Here is a 20,751-nt window from a genome sequence, read left to right as displayed (position 1 = left end):
TAGTCGCAAATAACTTGCGATAGAGAAACTATATCCTTAATATTCATTTCACTTGGAAAATTTGCCTTGAAAGTTACCGATTTTTGTCGACAAGTGAAAAGACAAGTTAAAAAGTATCAGTCGGTATTGCCGACTGACTTCTGTTAAATTGTTGGCCCCCTATGGAATAGGTTCCAAAGGAATGGGCCAATATTGTCCATTTCGTAAAGGACCTAAATAAATATGATTCAAATATTGCGACGTGCCGGGTTTGGACTTTATCGACTACTTCTTCGACTTTATATGAAATATGTGATAATTTTAAGAAATTATTAAAATGCGCGTGAGGTACCAGATATAGTCGACCAAAGTATTCTATTTTCACACTTCATATATCCATTATAGGGTGAGATAAAAAAACTGCAACCTACCTCAGATTGCTGTCATTTCTAAGCCACTCGTCCGACCGCTGTTAAAATGATTCCAATGACAGTTCATTATATTGTTTACAAGCATAAAAAAGTTATTCGTGATGGAATTTAAGCGTGATAGTTTGATTTTTTTATCGTTAGAGCACTCCAGCATTTAAATGTGAATAAATTTTCTGTGTCTCGTACCATCGCTCGTTACCGTGATACTGGTAGCGTAGCCAGACGTCAGGGAAGTGGACGGTAGAAAACAGCAAATGGTTCAAAAAGTGCAAGAAAATAGACTCAAAAGAGCTAAAGAGTTGCTTCGCTTGGTCAAAAGTGATGAACTGCCAAATTTGGTTCCATCCGATGAGAAAACATTCGTTGTCCAGCATTTTGTAAACAAACAAAATGATCGTTTTTACTTGCCAAAGAGGTTAGCTGACAAATGTGCACCTTCGGTTGGCCACCACAACTCAAGCGCCGGCCATAGTGATGTTGTGGGCCGCCATAACAGCCGATGGTCACTCTCCGCTCGTATTAATCGACCGTAGCATCAGAATAAATGCCAAATATTATCGCGAAAATATTCTGCTTATTTGAAATGAATTTTCTTGGTTGCTGGTGGCTAATGAAAATAATATTTCTTATGAAAATTATATTTCTATAATTTCCTTATAATTTTCATAACACCTAAATACTCAAGGTTAACCAAACAAATAAAAAAATGTTTAGAAAAAGAATTGTGTTAATATGAATTACCAATCACTTCGTATAAATTGGTGTATCTAATTTTGTTCTGTGAGAACATGGTATTAATATTGTCTGTGACACAAAATTGTACTAAACTGGTCACGGGGATACTTCGATACTTTTTAAAACCAAAATTGCACCATTGTACTGAATTTTCCATACCTGTAAATTATTGCCAACTGTCAATAATTGGAAAATTTCTTTATGTGCATATTTGTGGCGAATTAAAATTACAACAATTTGGTTGGCATATAACATGGTAGAATAATATAGGTAGACGCATCGACACAGCTGCTGGGACAAAGAACTGTCAAACCAATTTTGGAATTGAAAATATTGAATGAAAAATTATTTAAATTTGTAAAAATTGTTAAAAATCTCGAATTATAATAACCTCCGTAAGACGTCGTATAAGAAAACATTTAAAAATCTATTCATATTTCAAAAAACATTTAAAATTTTTTGACATATCAATGCTCCCATGGCATATCAAGTTGCCACCAGCTGGCCTGATAGGGCTACCTTGTAATTCTACCATGCACCATTCTGTTTACTGTGTAATAGAATGAGACAACAATAGTTCTATATATATAAAATACAATTCGTTATCAATTCACTGTGAATCAATAAAAAAAAAGAAGACTACTACTACTACTCTCTAATTTATTGAAGTTTAAAGACGAACCAAATCATCAAAGTCTGGAAATCTAGAAAGCACGAAGAAACTCAAGACGCTAAAATAAAACATCAAACAAAATACCATTGAAAACTTTTAAGAGAATAGTAACGAACTTCCACTTTATTTCATACTAATGCAATAGCCCTGTAGGACAGTCGAAAGTAGCAAGAAGAAAAATGGATTTCGGAACACTACTCCATATGGCCAAGAAAAACAGTGAAACTAATAAAAATGATGTAAGTAAATTGGCTGGCAGTAATTTACACAGTTTTACACACAATTACAAATTTCACCACAAGGAGAGTTTGGGTCAGTGACCCAAATCTGTAATAGCCTCAGAGATGCAGCAGTGATCATCTGTATCGTATTTAAATGTTGTTTTTGTTGTCTGTTTTTAATGTAGAAATCTGTTGTTTTTTTTCTCTTCCCAATTAGGGAAAATATTACAGCACAAAGTTTGCTCCCCCGAAAAAGGAATCGAAGGAGAAAAAGTTATCAGACAACATTAAGAAGTTCTTGCAAAAAAAGGAGGAGGAAGAAAGGGCCAAACAGAAGGAACAACAGGAAAAGTTAAATACGCTGCTGTCCATGAGAGATGAGAAATCGAAAAATAAAATTAGAAAAATGTTGAAAGTAACTAAGTCGGCCAACAGATCCGTCTTGGAAGATGCTGTCAACACCGAACACACAGCAATTACCATGGCCGGCATTGATCAACCGGATCAAGACGATTACGGCTATGTTTCTACCGAGGCTAATTCCTTTTTCCAAAAATATATTGATAAGGTAAAGCAATCGACATTTTTGCAAAGATTTCAGTAATAAATTATTTGTGTGCTCAGGTTAAAGACGTTAAAGAAGACAAAGGATTTGCTCCAAGCAGGCCCCAGTCGCTCAAGGATCTCACCGGTACAAAAGAGCGTGTGAAGGCTGCCATCACTCGGGAAATTGAGGAGAAAAACAGTCACACTCGTACTCGTACACCTAAGGAACATTCATCCAGTTCTAGTTCTGGCATAAATGTAGCACGGTCCTATCAGACATCGAAAACTCTTTACGATCCCGAAGCTGAAAAGCGAGCCGAGGAGGAGGAGCGTAGAAAACGGGAAGAGGAAATTCGTAAAAAACGAAAAGAGATTCAAAAAAGACCACCACCACCAATGGATTTTCAAGCTTTACTGAAATTGGCCGAGCAAAAACAACACCAACCCGTCGAAGTACCCGTTGTCGTTCCTAAGAAAAAGGAACCCGAAAGACTTTTGACATCACGGGAGAAACGTGAAATGGAGGAAAGAGAAAGAGCTAAAAAGGCGAGAGAACAAAGGGAACGTGAACGCAATGAGGATCCCAAAAAGAGCTCAAGCAAAAGCAGTTCATCGGCTTCCTCCTCTGCAAACAGTGTTCAAAGAATGGAACCCAATGGCAGGATACCCAAGCTAAGTCAAGCAGGATCATCAAATAGCAGTGGCAGTAGTAAAGTTTCATCAAGCAATGCTGATAGGAAACCAATACCCCAGGACCTCAAAAAATCATCTAGCAGTTCAAGTTTAACGAATAGCTCCAAACATACCTCAAGCTCAAGTAACGCAACATCGTCAAAAAGCTCAACACATACTTCATCATCGTCGTCGTCATCCTCACTCTCTTCGAGTACAAAATCCAAACCAAGTGCCTCCAGTAATCAAGCCAGCAAATCTTCGTCGAGCGGTAGTAGCTCTATAAACAATAACAAGACCAACAGTTCTGTAAACAATAAGGCCAGCAGTGTTGGCCAGAAGGCTAATGGTGCTGTGACCAGCAAAAATCCCTATGGAAGTGTAAGCAAACAGCCATATAGTGGACCTGCTCGTGAATTTCCACCGCGTGACCCAAAAGTTACAAAGACCAGAGAATTTCCTCCACCTGATGTTCAAAGGACGAGACAATTTCCGCCGCCAGATGTGCGGCGAGGACCAGGCCCCAGCAAATACAGTGATAACAAAAAATCTTCAGCACCTAAAAGTAAGGCAATACCTATCTTAACAAATATATGTTTTTTCAAATTAATTTTTCTCTTTCTACCAGGACGCATTTTGGATGATGATGATTCCGAATATGATTCGGAGTTGGATGATTTCATCGATGATGGCGATGAGGAAGAAGATTATTCTTCACATATCAAAGCTATATTTGGTTATGACAAATCAAAGTAGGAACAATATTTTAAATTAATGGATTATGTTATTTAACCATACATTTGTTTTTTTTTTTCTTTTTCTAAAATATTACAGATATAGAGATCTCGATGAAGAAGATGATCGCATGATGGAAGCCAGTTTTGCCCAAATCCAACGTGAAGAGTATATCAGTAAAAAGATTGGTATGTATTAGTATGTTTTAACTTCTTGTTGCTTTCATAGTGTAATGGTTTGTTTTGCTTCTTCATTTCTATAGGCATGCAGGAAGATTTGGAAGACATGAAATTGGAGGCCATGGAAAAGAAACGTAAAATGATGAAAAAGCGTCGTCTTGCCGATGATTAGATGATATGATGCAATCATACACATATATTTTTACGCTTATTAACTTGCTTTCATTTCAAGGAGATCGGATTTATATTCACATGGCCAAAAAAAAATCTCTTTAATATAATATGCCTCTATAACCTTAAACATAAGAATCTTTACATATATATGTATGTTATATATTTTTACCCTATAAGTAGAAAATTAAAGTATTTTATAATAAAAAAAATAATGTTATACGGATGCAATATAACCGAAAAGCGTTGTATTTGATATGCAGTGTGTTTGTAGAAAAAAAACGGCCATTTGAACCAATAATGGTCTAATTTTTGTGGTGAAAATGTAAAATTGTATATTATTTATGTTTCCGGGAAGGGGATATTGCTTTTCTTTAAAGATTAACGATCCAACGATCCAAATAGTTTGGAAGCGGTAAGCGTGGACTTTTTTTTAGAAAAAGTAGTGTATTGTGTTTTTTTATTTTTCTAAGGCTAGACATTCGGCATATTTAAATATTTTTAGAAAATTCATCAACTTGGTTCAAAAAACTAAACGAGATTGAGATTACGATACAACCAAAAAATGCAGCTCTGTATTGGAGTCTTATTGTTTCTTTTAAAATATTTTTCAGAAAATGCATATGTGTACAATCATAGTAGAAGAGTATAGGTAGATGCATCAACGCTTAAAAACATTGATATGTCAAAAAAAATTTAATTTTTTTTTCAAATATATGACATGTTCTAGAACCTGCATGAATCTACTAGTTTTGCATTTTTTTCGAAGCATAATTATAGCAAAATACAACTCTGATCCAAAGCAATTTGTCTTATATAAAAAACAGGAAAATCGAAATGAAAAATGAGCATCAAATTGCAAATTTGGGGATCACACTGTCTCTGTCCGATTCTAATCGATTTGCAACTGCCATCAACACATATCGATGTGTCTAAAAGCCGATTTGAAGAGCCCTAGTGCTAAGAGGTGAAGAAGAAGAATTGTTAACCAAGTTTTTACGATGAACGCGTGTAAAAATCTCTAACGCAAACGGATTTCTGTGAAAAATCGTAATAAAACAATTAACAAAATATAATAAATACGCGACGTTGTGTCTAGAACGGCGTGAGACTTCAAAAACATATTTATAAAATATTGAAACTTAAAGTTTTGTGTGAATTTATCTGTTCGTGTTCTTTCGCTTTTGGAATATTTGTTGGCATTAGGAATGAGTGAAACGCGTGAACAAATTTTGGAAGAAATTAAAGTACAAGGTGATTTGGTGCGAAAATTAAAAGCGGCCAAGGAAGCCAAAGAAAAGGTACGTCCCAAGTGATGCCGCAAAAGAATTTCTATTCCTCTTACTCGCCATTATTCACGGTGGCGACAGAGTGGGAGGCGTTGAATTATTCGCATGTTATCATCAACTAACAAAAAAAAAGAGGAGGTATTGAGTAACAAATGTTTGGAGCATATTTTTTCGAGAAATTTAGGAGTCATTACTACTAACCCTTTGTATATTTATCAATACGTATGGACGACGACGGCACGGCACTAACCTACGTGTGTACCTCGGCAAGAGTACATATGTTGTATGTTGGTTGGTTGTGTGCGCGTCTGTATGTTTCATTTTTGAAAAGTGTATGTATCATAAAGTTTAATGGAAAACTCAAATTTTTCAATTCGTTTAGACGAGACTTGATTTTTTTTGTACAACTGTATAATTTGTATTTTGTCTTTTGTTACTTGAGCCCATAAACCCCACAACAAGTATATATCTATCCATCCGCATAATGATCATCCAGAATACTTGTAGATTTCATCAGCCCATCTCACAATAAACCAAAAATTTCGTGCATTTGTTTCTTTAATTTTTTGTTGGTTGTTTGAGTCATCAACTCCATAGAATTTGCTGCACCCCACCACCTTCACTCTCCTCAACCGATTTTGCTCGTGCAATCAAACCACACAATTAGAGCAAAGCTTAGTGTACAACTCTTAACTTTCACGTTGTATTGTAGCTCATTTTTTTTTGTTTTTTGCCAATCATTGTTTCATAGAGTTTTTATGTACCACAATAACTTTTTTTAACAAATTTTGACCCACAATCACTCAACATAACTAAGACTCCAATAAGAAAAAAAACCTGTTTCTTTGTTTGATTAGTGAATGTCTAGTTGGCATTTTGGAAACATTTTGCGCTGGGCTGTCGTTGGCTGAAGGAAAAATAAGTAGGGATTTTCCATTTTCCGCGTTTAAAAATCAGCTGTTGTTTATTTGTTTTTTTTTTATGCTTACCTGTTTACATGTAACCACCATCGAGGCAACCAGCAGCATAATAAAAACAAACAAGACCATCATCACCACCACCATCCTTCAGATGTTTCCTTTCTTATGCGTATTACAAACCCCACCAACACCACCACCACCACGTGCGTGTTGTAAGCTAGAGTGGTGTTGTTTGGACTTCTTGCCATTGTTGTTGGTGACACTGTTGCTGCTATGCTGAGTGTTCAAATACCAATGTTTTGTGAAATGGTTTGGTTTTTCCTTCTTCTAATATTCCAACAGTCTAATATGTGGCTTATGGTTGACCTTGAAGTAAATATGCTAATGTTAAGGATGACTTAGTTCAAATGCGATTTACATTATGGTTTCAGATTGGGAGTGTTATTTTGGGTAGTTTAAAACAATTACAAAACAATGCAGGATAAATTTATTTATCTATCAATTACAATACAAGCATCATAACCATACATTGAATTGTTAAAAATCAAAAAAAAAATTGCCAAATGTCATTAACTGCGACCAGGCCCCAAAAACACCACCTTTCTCCGAGTATGCCAAATGTTTGCAATGAGATATTTGAAACCAGTTTCCATTCAATAATTATTGAGTTGAACTTAAGAATGTAAATGTCTTTTAACATTTCAATTCATTCATATCACAAATCATTCCAAGTCAACGATCTAAATGTATAGGATGAAGAAAAAAAATCAAGTGAAAATTTCAATTTTTTTTCATTTATTCGAAGCAGTAGTAAGGGGATTGTCCAAGATAAACCTCAAAAGGCTATGTATTTCGACACGAATTTTCCGAAAAACTAATTCAAATGAATTTTGATTCTTAGGTGTACCCATAGTAAAACAATAATAAGGTATAGTATGTAAACTCATTTGCTAAGTTTATTATACCATCTACCATAGTATGGAGGGTAAATTAAGTTTGTCATTACGTTTGAAACGCCTCGAAATATATATTTTAGACTCCACAAAGTATATGTATTCTTGGACAGCATAAAATTCTGTGTCGACTTAGCGATGTCCGTCCGTCTGTGGAAACCACTCTAGCTTCCCAACGAAACGAAGTGGGTTGAGAAAATTTTACTCAAATGTATATTATGTCTGCAGGACTTTTCATATTGTTTTGGTATAGTCCCCATACCTCCCTATGTTCGGTATTTTATTGATTTAAGTGACATTATTCACCGAAAATGTTTCAAATTTGGTATTTGTAGTCCGCAATGGATACTACAGTCTATGACAGAAAATTGTTTGTGCAGGTCCACGTCATCGTATAACCCCAATATAACGGCTACATTCGGTATTTTTAAGATTTTAATAGAATTTTTAACGGATTTTATTGATTTTGAAAAAATAAAATATTCAAAGTTCGGCCCGACTGAATTACAGTTTTTTTTTTTACTTATTCAGATTATATTATGACATGCATATTATTATACCTTTTGCCTACAGAGAGAATATATAATAAGATACGGCTAAAATGTGCCTCACCGAATAATGGTTTTAGATCATAGGTCTCTTTGGATATTTGAAGTTGATCCTTCGGTGTCCGACCCTCTGTCTGGCTTGTGCGCACGATAACCCACGAAGGGTTTATCAGAGCTCGTTCAAATTTGGTATATCGTAATACTATTATCAAGCTTAGATTGAGTTGGTAGATGCGTAATCTGGTGTAAATATGGAACCTTTCCCACAAGGGGTCAACGGGTATAAATCATAGATTCTCTTCAAACTCTATGTATTTCTATCAAGCAGAGATCTGATGAGAATATGAAATTTATATTTAAATAATTATACCCTTATAATGTGCGAGACAAGTTATCGATTTTCTTAAAACTTCGTATATTACAATATTTTTTATCAACCATAGATCTAATGTAAATTCGGGACATGTCGGTTGACTCCTTCTGGTACCACACTCCACAAAGGCTACCATTTTATATATATTAATCCTTATTATGTGAAATCCTTAATTCACATTGAGATTTTCCCATAAGATATGTTTTTAACGGTTCTCTCAACGTTTTTATACGCTCAGCTCATATGGCTAAAGAGGATATACATCATTTTATATCGCCAAAACGTGCCTCATCGAAATAAAGGTTTTAGACCATAGGTCTCTTTGGACCAAATCCGTTTCAGGACATTTGGAGTCGATCTAGCGATGTCCGTTTGTCGGTCTGGCTGGTGCGTACGATAGCTCTTAAACTTCCCCCACAAAGGGTCAAAATTTTGAATAATTATAACTCTTATAAAATTTGATGTAAGTGCCAGATTATCTTCAAATTACACACATCAAATTGTTTTTATTAAACCAAGGTCTGATGTGAAGATGGAATATATTGGTCCACTCCTTCTGGTATCTCCCCCACAAAGGGTCAAAATTTGGAATATTCATGAATCTCATAAAACCCGAAATTAACATCCGTTTCTACTCAGACTTGACACATCTCAATATTTCCATCAACACAAGATCTATTATAAAGATGGTAGAGATCGGACCATTCCTTCTGGTATCTCCCCCACATAGGGTTCAAGTTTTTTGAAAAACAAAACGCTCAAAGAAAGCGAAATAAGCATACAACTCTATTCAAATTCCACACATAAAATATTTTTGCTAACGCAAGATCCGTTGTGAAGATGATAGATATCTGCCAACTCCTTCTGGTACTTCGCCCACAAAGCGTTACAATTTCCTATACTTAGCATCTGTCATAACTTGCGAAACAAATATTTTACTGGTTATTGATTGAATATAGAATACCTTTATCTATTCTAATAAAAAACATATATTTTAAATTGTACATTTGTTATATGTATACCTGTATATCACATCTTGAAGCGATCGACGATTACGGATTAGATCAATCTTTTGTTAATCATTTGTAAATATTGGCCTCGCCACATTTGTCGTCTATGTATCATATATATATCTTAGTCTAGCATACTAACAACAATAAGCTTTAGCTTTTTCCCACACCAAAAAGTTCAAATCCATTTAATTTTGTACTAACCCATAATTTTTTGCATTTTGTGTAAAACAAATGTATTTTGCATCGTTTTATTTGTGCATCTGTATTACTTCATGTATAACAATAGTGTTGTGTTCATAAAAAAATGTATTTAAAAAAGAAATCACACTAATATTGAAAATAAGTTTGCAAAAATAAAAAAAACAAAATGAATCCTCCATCCAAAAAACAAACAAATAAATATAACGTTCCAAACCACTTCTAATTCAGTCTCATTATTGTTGTTGTCGTTGTTTAGGTTTAAAAAAGCTTTTTATTCACTAAAAAAGAAAAAAGAACAACCCAGACTGTTCTCCTATTTTATGGACCCAACAAAACAAAATTAAAAACTAAAAAATTTACAAGAAACCTAAGAATTACACAAAATAATTAAATATGTTTCGTAACGGAATTGCGTTGAGCACTCGGTTTGTTACACGAAATTTAAACAAGTCCAGCAGTTGTGCTTGCCCTCGCTTGCTGGCAACACAACAAACAAATCCATCATCCAGGCTGCTGGAGTTAAGCAAAAAAGAAAAGAAAAACGAAAGCAACAATAATAATGACACTGATGATGGAATTGGTGGTAGTGGTAGTGGTGGTACCATAACAAAAACACATCGGCAAATGGAATTGGACAAGGTTAGCATTAATGTTTTGCAATTGCTGTCGAAGAGTTTTTAATGGTGTGAACACATACAAATGTGTGCCTTTCTTATTTGTTTATCTTGCAGATCGATGAGGAGGTGGCCAAGCTGTTGGCCCTTAAGGCCAAACTGGGAGATGAGCCGGTTCAAAATCAAAAATTCACCCTAAAGACGCCCAAAGGCACCAGAGACTATGGTCCCCAGCAAATGATGCAGCGCCAAAATGTGTTGGACAAAATTGTGGGCGTGTTCAAAAAGCATGGTGGGGAAGCCATTGATACGCCGGTCTTTGAACTGAAGGCATGTTTCATTAAATACTAAAAAAAATAAAAGGATTATCTCTTAACTTTTTCCTATTTCTTATTTTTAGGATGTACTGACCGGTAAATATGGCGAAGATTCCAAATTAATCTATGATCTCAAGGATCAGGGTGGTGAAATTCTTGCACTGCGTTACGACTTGACAGTTCCTTTGGCCAGATATTTGGCCATGAATAAAATCTCCAGCCTAAAGCGTTATCACATTGCCAAAGTATATCGCCGTGATAATCCGGCCATGACACGCGGTCGTTATCGTGAATTTTATCAATGCGTACGTTTTCAAATGGCCAAGAAGAGAGCCAAAATCTAATATCATTTTGTTTTAGGATTTCGATATTGCCGGTAGCTTTGATCCCATGCTGCCCGATGCTGAATGCGTCAAGATTGTCTCGGAAATACTGGATGTCTTGGACATTGGAGATTATGTGATCAAACTAAATCATCGCCAGTTGTTGGATGGCATGTTTGAAGCATGTGGGGTGCCTGCTGATAAGTTCCGTACCATATGCTCTGCCGTGGACAAATTGGACAAAGTATGGCATCCATAAAAAAATATATTTTGAAGATATGCAATAATTTCCCCTTTTTAGTCTCCATGGTCTGAGGTGCGCCGTGAAATGATCGATGAAAAGGGTTTGGATGCTGCAGCTGCCGATCAAATCGGTGAATACGTACAATTAAGCGGTGGCTCGGAATTGGTGGAGAAATTGTTGGCAGATCCCAAACTGAAGGCTGTTCCAGCTGCGATGAAAGGCCTGGAAGGCATGCAATTGCTTATGAAATATTGTACCAGCATGGGTTTGGCCAATAAAATTAGTTTTGATTTGAGTTTGGCTCGTGGTTTGGATTACTATACGGGAGTCATCTATGAATGTGTACTTAAGTCGGAACCCAAAATTCTTGCCAATGGCAGTGGTGCAGCTGCAGAGGAACAAGGCACAGTGGGTTCTGTGGCCGGCGGTGGCCGTTATGACAATTTAGTCGGCATGTTTGATCCCAAAGGCAAACAAGTTCCATGTGTGGGCGTTTCCATTGGCGTGGAACGCATATTCTCCGTCATTGAGGCCAAGGCTGCAGCATCTGGTGTCAAGCAACGTACCAACGAGGTTGAGGTTTATGTGGCCTCAGCCCACAAGGGATTGCACGAGAAACGCCTTAGTATTCTCAATGATTTGTGGAATCAGGGTATTAAGGTAACCGAGTGAAATAAATTTTTTGTTTCTCAAAAAATCATTTTTGTTTTGCAAATTTTACTTTTAGGCCGAACATTCCTACAAACTAAATCCCAAGCTATTGGCCCAACTGCAGCATTGTGAAGAACAACAGATTCCTTTGGCTGTTGTTTTTGGAGATTCTGAACTGGAAAAAGGCATTGTCAAGTTGCGTGAAGTCACCACTCGCAAAGAGGATGAAATCCCTGTAGCCGAGTTGGCCAACGAAATTAAAAAGAGATTACGTAGCTAAGCTTAAAAAGACAGCACACAGACAGAGGCAAAGCATTTCACCAAACGGACTTTTCTTTTTTTATAGTTTATCATAACTTAATATTATTTATTTTATGTGTCGCAAGGCTTTAAATGATATTCGCTGAAGGAAAAGAAGTAAAACAAGAATACAGATTCACAAAAAAATAATCATTCAAATATGTGTTTTAATACCGGTTGGTTTAAGGGCCTCTTCTGTATCCAAATATATATATTTTATTTACAAAACTTCATATCCAAACGATGATAAACTTAGCTCTTTGGCGGTTTCTCTTTTTTGCTCCATATTTTCTTGCAGATCTCTGTGAAGCAACACCATCCCACCACCATAGACATTATCATCGCGAGTATTTCGTTTGAAAACAAACAATGCCCGATTTATTTGTAAATAGTTTTGTAAACGCTTCAATGCTCCTAAATGCACCCAAAAAGCCGGGCAAGCGTCGAGGCCGCAAACCCAAAGCTAAGAAACTACCCTCCATGTATGATACACAACAACCGCCTCCGCCACCTACACCCCAAATGCCCCAATTACCAGCGCAACTTTACAACGATTATGTCAACGAATACCAACATCCGTCACCGTACCCAACAGCTCCAGTTGGAGCGCCGCCGCCCCATCATCTTCACATGGCTCCAAGTCACTATAGTAACATGGGCTACGAAGACATGGCCGGTGGCAGTATGAACAAGGTGAGTGGCATGTGAATTAAATAAATGAAAAAAGGCTCAAATGTTTTCATTTGTATATTTTAAATTTAATCTCGAGAATTATTAAGATTTTTTAGGGTTTGTTTTGTTTCGTTTTTTTTATAATTATAATATTGTGTTCAAACATTTCTTTTGATCTATATTCTAGAGTTTACAACAAATGTAAGAATATGGATTATTATAAATTAATGCATTTATTTCCTTCGACTTCCACTTCAATCTCTGCTCCTTGTAATCTGTACCAATCGTCCCTTTCTGATTCTCCGTCATTTGTGTACGTCTTCCCTTAATCCTCCATATGTCGACACAAGAAATCGGCTGTCTGTTCTTCGTTCTTTTCACAGGCTATGTAGGCCTGAAGAACAATTTCTCGTGGGAATCCTAAGGCAACCAAACGATCTACAGCTTGTTTTTCCTCTTCGGTTAGGATTATTTCCACAACATCCTCTCTAGGCTCGGAACCAACACCGCCAAGAGATTCACTGGCGTCTCCGCCAACTCCGCTGCCGCCGCCACCACCGCCGCCGCTGACTTCTTCATTGAGCATGGCCACAAACTCATCTTGATTTTCGCGAATAACTGCCAACAAGGCTGGATTAGTTTCACCAATTCGGGCCAAGACACTGCTCAACAATTCCGGACGTTGTCGGATGACTCGGCGCATTTGATTGAAACGAGGATCTTCACGCAAGAAATTCAAGGGATTGGCTCCACCCGAACCAGCTCCGCCGCTTGGAGGATTAACTGTGGGTATAGAGGGTGGTGTGGTGCCCATTATATCCGGTATATCGGGAATGCCTTCAATCAAGTATTCAATGGCCCTATCGGGATTATTAAAACTGGCCAAAAGAGCTCGGCGTACATCTGATTCGGGGTAACCCATGCTCATGATTTCACGAACCATTGATTCATTGGCAGCAGCGGTGGGTGACACATCCATGACACCCAATATATTGCTGGCAGCACTGGACGACTCTCGGGCTGCTGGGGTACTTTCGCTGCCGGCTGTCGATGATGTTGTGCTGGTGGTAGTTGTTGCACCCGTTGCTGCCGGTGTTGTGTCCATTTCTTTAGGTTTGTCTTCAGTCTTTGGTTGTGTGGCAGCGGTTGCGGCAGCAGCCGGGGTTGATGTCGCTGCACCACTGGCACTCTGTTCACTAGTTTTTGTAGCCGGTTTAGTTGTTTCTTGTTCCGGTTCCTTGGTAGCTGCCGCAGCCGGTTGAGGCACCTTCTTGGCCATTACGACCAAAAATTTACGCTCATCAATACTATACGTTTTCAGGACCTGATCATTGTCCAGCACACGTCCGGCATACACGACTACTTGCAATTCCGGCTGGACACCGACTTCGGGCACAATTTGTGCCTTCAAGTCCCATACGGTTTTCGTTTCATCGAATTCCACATAGAATGTTTTCTGGTCGAGTGTTTTGATGGTCAATTTCATGATTCTTCTCAAATAATCTGGGCAATCGTTTTTCTTCCTCTTGTGTTTTTGCACAAATGTCGTGGAGCGAATAAATTCCTTATTTCGATAATCGGCTTTTGTTTGCTGTGTGTTTTTGTTGTTTTGCACAAATATGCCGTGCCCAAAATTGCAATTAATGTTTTACTTCTTATATTCTTGCTCTTGCTTGCTTTTCCGAAAGAATTTTCGCACACACAAACAAATATGACGGCAGCTTTAAAATAGGGACGACGATGTGTCAGCAATTGTTTCGTCGAACATATGTTTTTGACACATTCTATTTAGAGGTGGCAAACAATCGATGATGTTTTATTTTAAGTTGGACATTGCTATCGATGTTATCGGTAAAAAAATGTCTGCTCTACAAGAGAAATAATATATTAAATATAAGTTTCAGAATGATGCAGGAATGTAGCAATTTTATGACCATAACGGTGTTTTCTTTTATGATATCCTAAAAATAGTACTAACTAGTACTTTTTTGTTTTTGATACATTCTGTTTTGTTTGACAAATTCAACGGCGTTGCAAAATTTGAAAACACTTTTTGCGAAATCTGACATTCGGAGTTATGGTGGAATGCGGAAGAGTTGTATTTTGTGGTAGTAAGGATAGAATAAGAACAGTACACAGAGAAAATGTGAAAGAATGTTCGTGAGAGACAAAAATACACTTAGGATATGTTTACATCAAAGCAGATTAATTAAAACGCACACTTTATATTACCAATCTCTTTCATAAATAAACTAAATGTAATGTGTTGGCAATGCAATTTAAAAAAAAAACGAACATGAAATATCCTTCACCATTTGAAGGGAAAATTGCAAAATTATAAAAAAATCCATGGTAGAAGAATATAGGTAGACGCGTCGACACAGCTGCTGGGACAATGAACTGTCAAACCAATTTTGGAATTGAAAATGTTGAATGAAAAATAATTTAAATTTGTAAAAATTGTTGAAAAAACGCGAAATAAAGAGCCTCCGAATGACGTAGTATAAGAAAACATATAAAAATCTACTTATATTTGAAAAAAACATTTAACATTTTTTGACATATCAATGCTCCAAAGCGTTGATGCACCTACCTGTATTCTTCTGCCATGAAAAAATCGTTGAAAATAAACTTCAAAAATAATTAAAACAAGTTAAAAAGTAATGTTCGATTATTTAAATATATTTTGACTTCTGCTATGATTATTCGAATTGTTGACCCTCTATGGAGTGGGTTCCTCAGGAATGGCCCAATATTGTCAATTTCATATCGGACTAAATAAAGATGATATAAATATTGCCACGTGCCAGGTTTGAACTATGTCGACTACTTCCTTCACTTTATACGATATATTTGATAATTTTTAGAAAATTTTAAAATGTACGTGGGGTACCTGATATAGTCGACCGAAGTATTCCGTTTTCATACTTCATCTAATACAGATAAAAATATTGGTATTACGAGAAAATCGAATATTTATATCCAATTTTATTCGAAATCATAAATTCCATATTCATCACATATTTCTGGTTCAGAGAAATATTTAGATATAGCAAGATGTAAATAATCGCTGGCTTGTTTCGCAAGTTATGACATATACAAGTATTGAAAATTGTAAGGCTTTGTGGGTGAGGTAGCAGAAGGAGTTTGCAGATATATAACATCTTCACAACAGATCTTCAGTTAGTGTGTGTGAAATCTGAAGAGAGTTGGATGCTTATTTCGATTTCTTTAAGCATTTTTGTTTTTCAAAATCTTGAACTCTTTGTGTGGGTGGTACCAGAAGGAATGTTCCGATCTCTACCGTTTTTATAACAGATACTGTGTCGATAGAAACATTCAGATGTTTCAAGTCTAAATGGCATCGGATGTTGACTTTTATGAGCTTCATAAGTATTCAAAAATTTGACCCTTTGTATCTCGTACCATGGCCCGGTACCGTGAGACTGGTAGCATAGTCCGGCGTCAAGGAAGTGCGGCGTCGTCTGCTGAAACATCAGCAGAAATGGTTCGAAAAGTAAAGAAGCGACTTGATCGAAACCCGCGTTGCAGTGGCCGAAAAAAGGCTCGTGAGCTGAACATATCGCAATATTCCATTCGGCAAATATTGAAAAATGAACCATTGAAATTCCAAAAAGTGCGAGAGTTTACACTGCAACAGAAGGAAAATAGACTCAAAAGAGCTAAAGAGTTGCTTCGTTGGCCGAAAGTGGTGAACTGTCGAATTTGGTTTTCTCCGATGAGAACACATTCGTTGTCCAGCAGTTTGTAAACAAACAAAATGATCGTGTTTACTTGCCAAAGAGGTCAGCTGAAAATGTGCACCTTCGGTTGGCCACCAGAATTCAAGCGCCAGCCATGGTGATGGTGTAGGCCGCCATAACAGCCGATGGTCCCTCTCCGCTCGTATTAATCGACCGTGACATCAGAATAAATGTCGAAAATAATCGTGAAAATATTCTGGAGGGTTAAAGCCTTGGGCACTCAAACATTTTGGCCACAGACCTTGGACATTCCAACAGGACTCAGCACCATCGGACTCAGCACGCGCCACCCAAAAATGGTTACAAAATGAGTTTCCTCGCTTCATTTCCAGCGCACAATGGCCACCAAAATCTCCAGATACCAAATCCATTGGACTATTGTGTCCGGAGTATTTTGGAAAGAAAGGTTGGCACTAAAAATACCATAGTGTCGATCACCTCAAGCAAGCGCCGGGAATGGGCCAAAATACCGTAGAGCAACATTCGGGCAGCTTGTAACGATTTCATTGGCCGTTTGAAGGCCATAATTCGTGCCAAAGTTGACCAATTCGAACAAATCTAAACTTATTCTAAAAATTGATGCCATTTCCGACATTTTTTGCTTTCATTTAATAAAATTTAAAAAAAAAATGTCAAAGTTATGACGTTTGATTTTGTTGCAGTTTTTTTATCTCACCCTATATACCCTCTCTAGCCAAAAAAAAATGCAGTTTGGATTGACTTAGCGCAATTTTACCCTTAACTGAAACAAAATCCACATAAATTCCCGGAAAAAATTGCACTTTAATACCTTAATTCTATGTTCAATTTCAAATTTTAAAATAACCAGCAATCATTGTGCGGTGATTTTGATAGTTCCACTTTAAAATATGAGTCACAAAGTTTGAATTGCTTCATCCTCTTTATTTCCTTCAATAAGTTTGCATATTTATCGGTAATCTATCAGCAAATATTTACATAAAGCATTAAATTGACACACTAACGCTGGCCATGGACCGCAATATCCGAAAACGTCCCTCCACATTTGAAACAAAAAAAATCAATCTCCACATCTTTTCGAAAAGACAAACTAAACCAGATATTACCAACAGGAGTCAACCGGTAGCTGCTGCATTTAATCCGAATTTAGACATTAATTTTATTGTTTCCCAGTTTGTTTGTCATTGACAAACCACGGATGTTAAACAATAGACGCCAGGAGTGGAAGAGTAGTTTTAAGGGTAACAACGGCTCGTAAAAGAAGAGTGGCGAGAAAAAAGCAAAGGTTTCGTTTTAATTAGGGGTTGCTGGTCATTATGCAATGTATGGGTGATCCAGGTATATACCCTGACAAGGTTAACGTAATTCGGATTTGAATTTAGTGGTTGCTTTTGTATTCGTTGCTTAAATTTCATTAAATTATTTCTTCTTTTTTTCACACATGTCTGCATGTGTATGTGTTTCTCGGTAATAAATCGATTATCCAGCGATAATGTCTGATAGAAATATTCCCCTCAAAAATCGTTAAATCTTATTTGCTTTCATTATCTTGGTTGACCAGATATTGCTGGAGACACGTGACCTTTCTAATGGCCTTTGTCGCATGTTCCAGCTAAGCTATTCGGTAAATACACTCGAAAATGGATGCTGCTCGAAATGGGAAAGTGACAAGTTAAATAGTAGCAATCGGTTTTACCGATAGATGTACAGGGTGAGATAAAAAAGCTCAAATGGCAAAAATTTTTACTTTTATAGAATGAAAGCAAAAAGTGTCGGAAATTGCATCAAATTTTAGAATAAGTTTAGATTTATTCGAATTGGTCACCTTTGTCAGGAATTATGGCCTTCAAAGGGCCAATGGCACCGTCAGACGCTGCCCTAATGTTGCTCTGCGGTATTTTGGCCCATTCCCGGAGAAGCGCTTACTGGAGATAATCGACACTTTAGTATTTTTTAGTGCCAACCTTGCTTTCCAAAATACTCCAGACACAATAGTCCAACGGATTGGTATCCGGAGATTTTGGTGGCCATTGTGCGCTGGAAATGAAGCGAGGAATCTCATTTTGTAACCATTCTTGCGCGGCACGTGCTAAGTAATGGCGATGGTGCTGAGTTCTGTTAGAATGTCCCAGGTCTGCGGCCAAAATATTTGCGTGCCTGAGGCTTAAATACACCTTCCACAATATTTTCGCGATAATATTCGGCATTTATTCTGATGCCACGTTCGATTAATACGAGCGGAGAGAGAGCTACCATCGGCTGTTATGGTGGCCCCCACCATCACCATGACCGGCGCTTGAGTTCTAGTGGCCAACCGATGGTGCACATTTTCAGCTGACCTCTTTGGCAAGTAAACACGATCACTTTGTTTGTTTACAAACTGCTGGACAACGAATGTTTTCTCATCGGAGAAAACCAAATTCGGCAGTTCACCAGTTTCGGCCAAGCGAAGCAACTTTTTAGCTCTTTTGAGCCTATTTTCTTTCTGTTGCGGTGTAAGTTCTTGCATTTTTGGCAATTTCAATGGCTTTACCTCGAGCTCATTTTTCAATATTTGCCGAATGGAATATTGTGATATGTTCAGCTCAGGAGCCATTTTTCGACCACCCCGCGTCTCGGGTTTTTATCAAATCGCTTTTTTACTTTTCGAACAATTTCTGCTGACGTTGCTGTTTTCTTCCGTCCACTTCCTTGACGTCGGACTACGCTACCAGTATCTCGGTAACGATCGATGGTACGAGACACAAAAGATTAACCATATTTAAATGCTGGAGTGCTCTAACGATAGCCACTTGTGGCTATCACACTATCCCGCGTGAATTCACGAATATTTTTTTTCCTGAAAATTCTCACCAAAATGATTTTGTACGCTTGTAAACAATATAATGAGCTGTCACTGGAATAATTTTAACAGCTGGCGGACGAGTGGTTTAGAAATGACAGCAGTCTGAAGTTGGTTGCAGCTTTTTCATCTCATGCTGTATTATTCTTATACTATCATTATTTTTTGAGTGAATATTCTCTCTCTCTCTCTCTCTCTCTCTCTCTTAGATTTTTTTTTTCACTTGAAATGTAGCAAAAATTTTTAGTTAGCTTGGCTTGACTCCTCATTTTTTTGTTTGTGAGATAATTTTTCTTGGCATTGTTCGGCATTGAATTCATATTTATTGGTGTGAAATTTTAAAATTGTAACAATGCCATAAAAAAGGGTTCATATTTCGGTGGTGGCAAACAAGGGTTGACTTCTCTCCTCTCCTCAGGCGACAATTCAAAAGTTAACATTGCAAAGAAATACAATCAATTCAATATTTATGGCCAAGCGGCGGCTGACCGAGAATTCCCAACAATGATTTTGAACGAATTTAAAGAATAAAACCCGATGAGCTGCTCATAATGGGTGTTGACGCATTGTAAAGTCAATAACGATAAGCATCAAGGGCACACGTTTCGCTACCAGGCAAATGTGCAATTTTAAGCGGTGAAACACGTGCTTTAAAAAAATCGTTTTTGATTTCCGTTTAAAAGTTTTCAAAATATCGATAAAACTTGGCAATTTCCGTTTTTCTTTTGCGTAGCTACTCCTGCTGCTCCCTCTGTCCCAAAAGTTGGCAACATTTATTTTAATCATTTATCTTAATTTCATTCATTTCATTAGGACCTCTTTTCATGCTCAAAACATGTTCACTCGAACTAATGCGGTAATTAAGTTATTCCCCCTTTGGGCTATGAATCCTAAATTTGGACACTATTCCCAGTTATTTTTCGCAGGAAAAAGGAAAAAATCTGCCATTTACTAAACACAAATCTTTGTAAGTCACGTCTGACATTACCGAAAAAAGTGACCAACTGCAATAAATCAGTGTTTTTAGCATTTTCGAAATGCCTAAACAGCCTTCCATTGGTCGGCTAGTGTACAACATTTCTCATTGCCAGCGAAAGAAAGGGGTTTGTTTTGAATTTCCCCAAGGAGTGATACGTTAAAATTGTAAGCAGATGGAATGTTGTTGTTTCGTATGTCCGATCCCCTCTATCCCATTAATGAATGTTTTATGTTTTGTGGCAGCAGATTTATTTGCTATTTTTTGTTTTTTTTTTTTTTTGAATAGAAAACAATGAAAAATCATGGCCTTTTTGGGTTAGAAAAACAGGTTTTTTGTTTTCTTTCCTAGTTTTGGTGATTTATCATTTTCCTACAGTACACAAAGGAAGTTATCACAAAAAAATTATATTGAGAATCTTTTTCTTGAT

General features: G+C 37.1%; 5 protein-coding genes across 6 annotated transcripts in view; 4 read left to right on the top strand and 1 right to left on the bottom strand.

The window, feature by feature from the left end:
• LOC101895885 (troponin I) overlaps positions 1-20,751 on the top strand; it is a 281,696-nt gene that overhangs the window by 178,122 nt on the left and 82,823 nt on the right. The gene's annotated exons all lie outside the window — the stretch shown is intronic.
• On the top strand, positions 1,781-4,585 carry LOC101894696 (protein SPT2 homolog). Its single transcript, XM_005179152.4, has 6 exons — positions 1,781-2,057; positions 2,257-2,607; positions 2,664-3,822; positions 3,886-4,009; positions 4,092-4,180; positions 4,255-4,585. Exons 1-6 carry the CDS (start codon positions 1,998-2,000, stop codon positions 4,341-4,343), a joined length of 1,872 nt encoding a protein of 623 aa, XP_005179209.1. The 5' UTR covers positions 1,781-1,997; the 3' UTR covers positions 4,344-4,585.
• The window catches only part of LOC101897616 (LIM/homeobox protein Lhx2), a 151,298-nt gene continuing 136,048 nt past the window's right edge, over positions 5,502-20,751 (top strand). Inside the window, exons 1-2 of the mRNA XM_020035276.2 lie at positions 5,502-5,643; positions 12,387-12,781. Of these exons, the coding sequence (XP_019890835.1) occupies positions 12,458-12,781 (324 nt within the window). The 5' untranslated portion in view covers positions 5,502-5,643; positions 12,387-12,457. The remainder of the gene's footprint in view (positions 5,644-12,386; positions 12,782-20,751) is intronic.
• Positions 5,508-12,234, top strand: LOC101894418 (histidine--tRNA ligase, cytoplasmic). 2 transcript variants are annotated; one of them, XM_005179151.4, is made up of 6 exons: positions 5,508-5,643; positions 10,371-10,583; positions 10,654-10,875; positions 10,931-11,137; positions 11,195-11,797; positions 11,865-12,234. In XM_005179151.4, exons 1-6 carry the CDS (start codon positions 5,551-5,553, stop codon positions 12,066-12,068), a joined length of 1,542 nt encoding a protein of 513 aa, XP_005179208.1. In that variant the 5' UTR covers positions 5,508-5,550; the 3' UTR covers positions 12,069-12,234. The 2 variants fall into 2 exon arrangements, with proteins under 2 accessions (XP_005179208.1, XP_058977719.1); XM_059121736.1 differs by lacking the exon at positions 5,508-5,643 and adding an exon at positions 9,928-10,278.
• On the bottom strand, positions 12,823-14,540 carry LOC101897791 (UV excision repair protein RAD23 homolog B). The gene has a single exon (XM_005179174.4). It carries the CDS (start codon positions 14,244-14,246, stop codon positions 13,086-13,088), a length of 1,161 nt encoding a protein of 386 aa, XP_005179231.1. The 5' UTR covers positions 14,247-14,540; the 3' UTR covers positions 12,823-13,085.

The sequence above is a fragment of the Musca domestica genome, unplaced genomic scaffold, assembly GCF_030504385.1.
Source record: "Musca domestica strain aabys unplaced genomic scaffold, Musca_domestica.polishedcontigs.V.1.1 2, whole genome shotgun sequence".
Classification (NCBI taxonomy): domain Eukaryota; kingdom Metazoa; phylum Arthropoda; class Insecta; order Diptera; family Muscidae; genus Musca; species Musca domestica.
The sequence above is the reverse complement of the archived record's forward strand: the minus strand, read 5'-3'. Positions and strand labels throughout refer to the sequence as shown.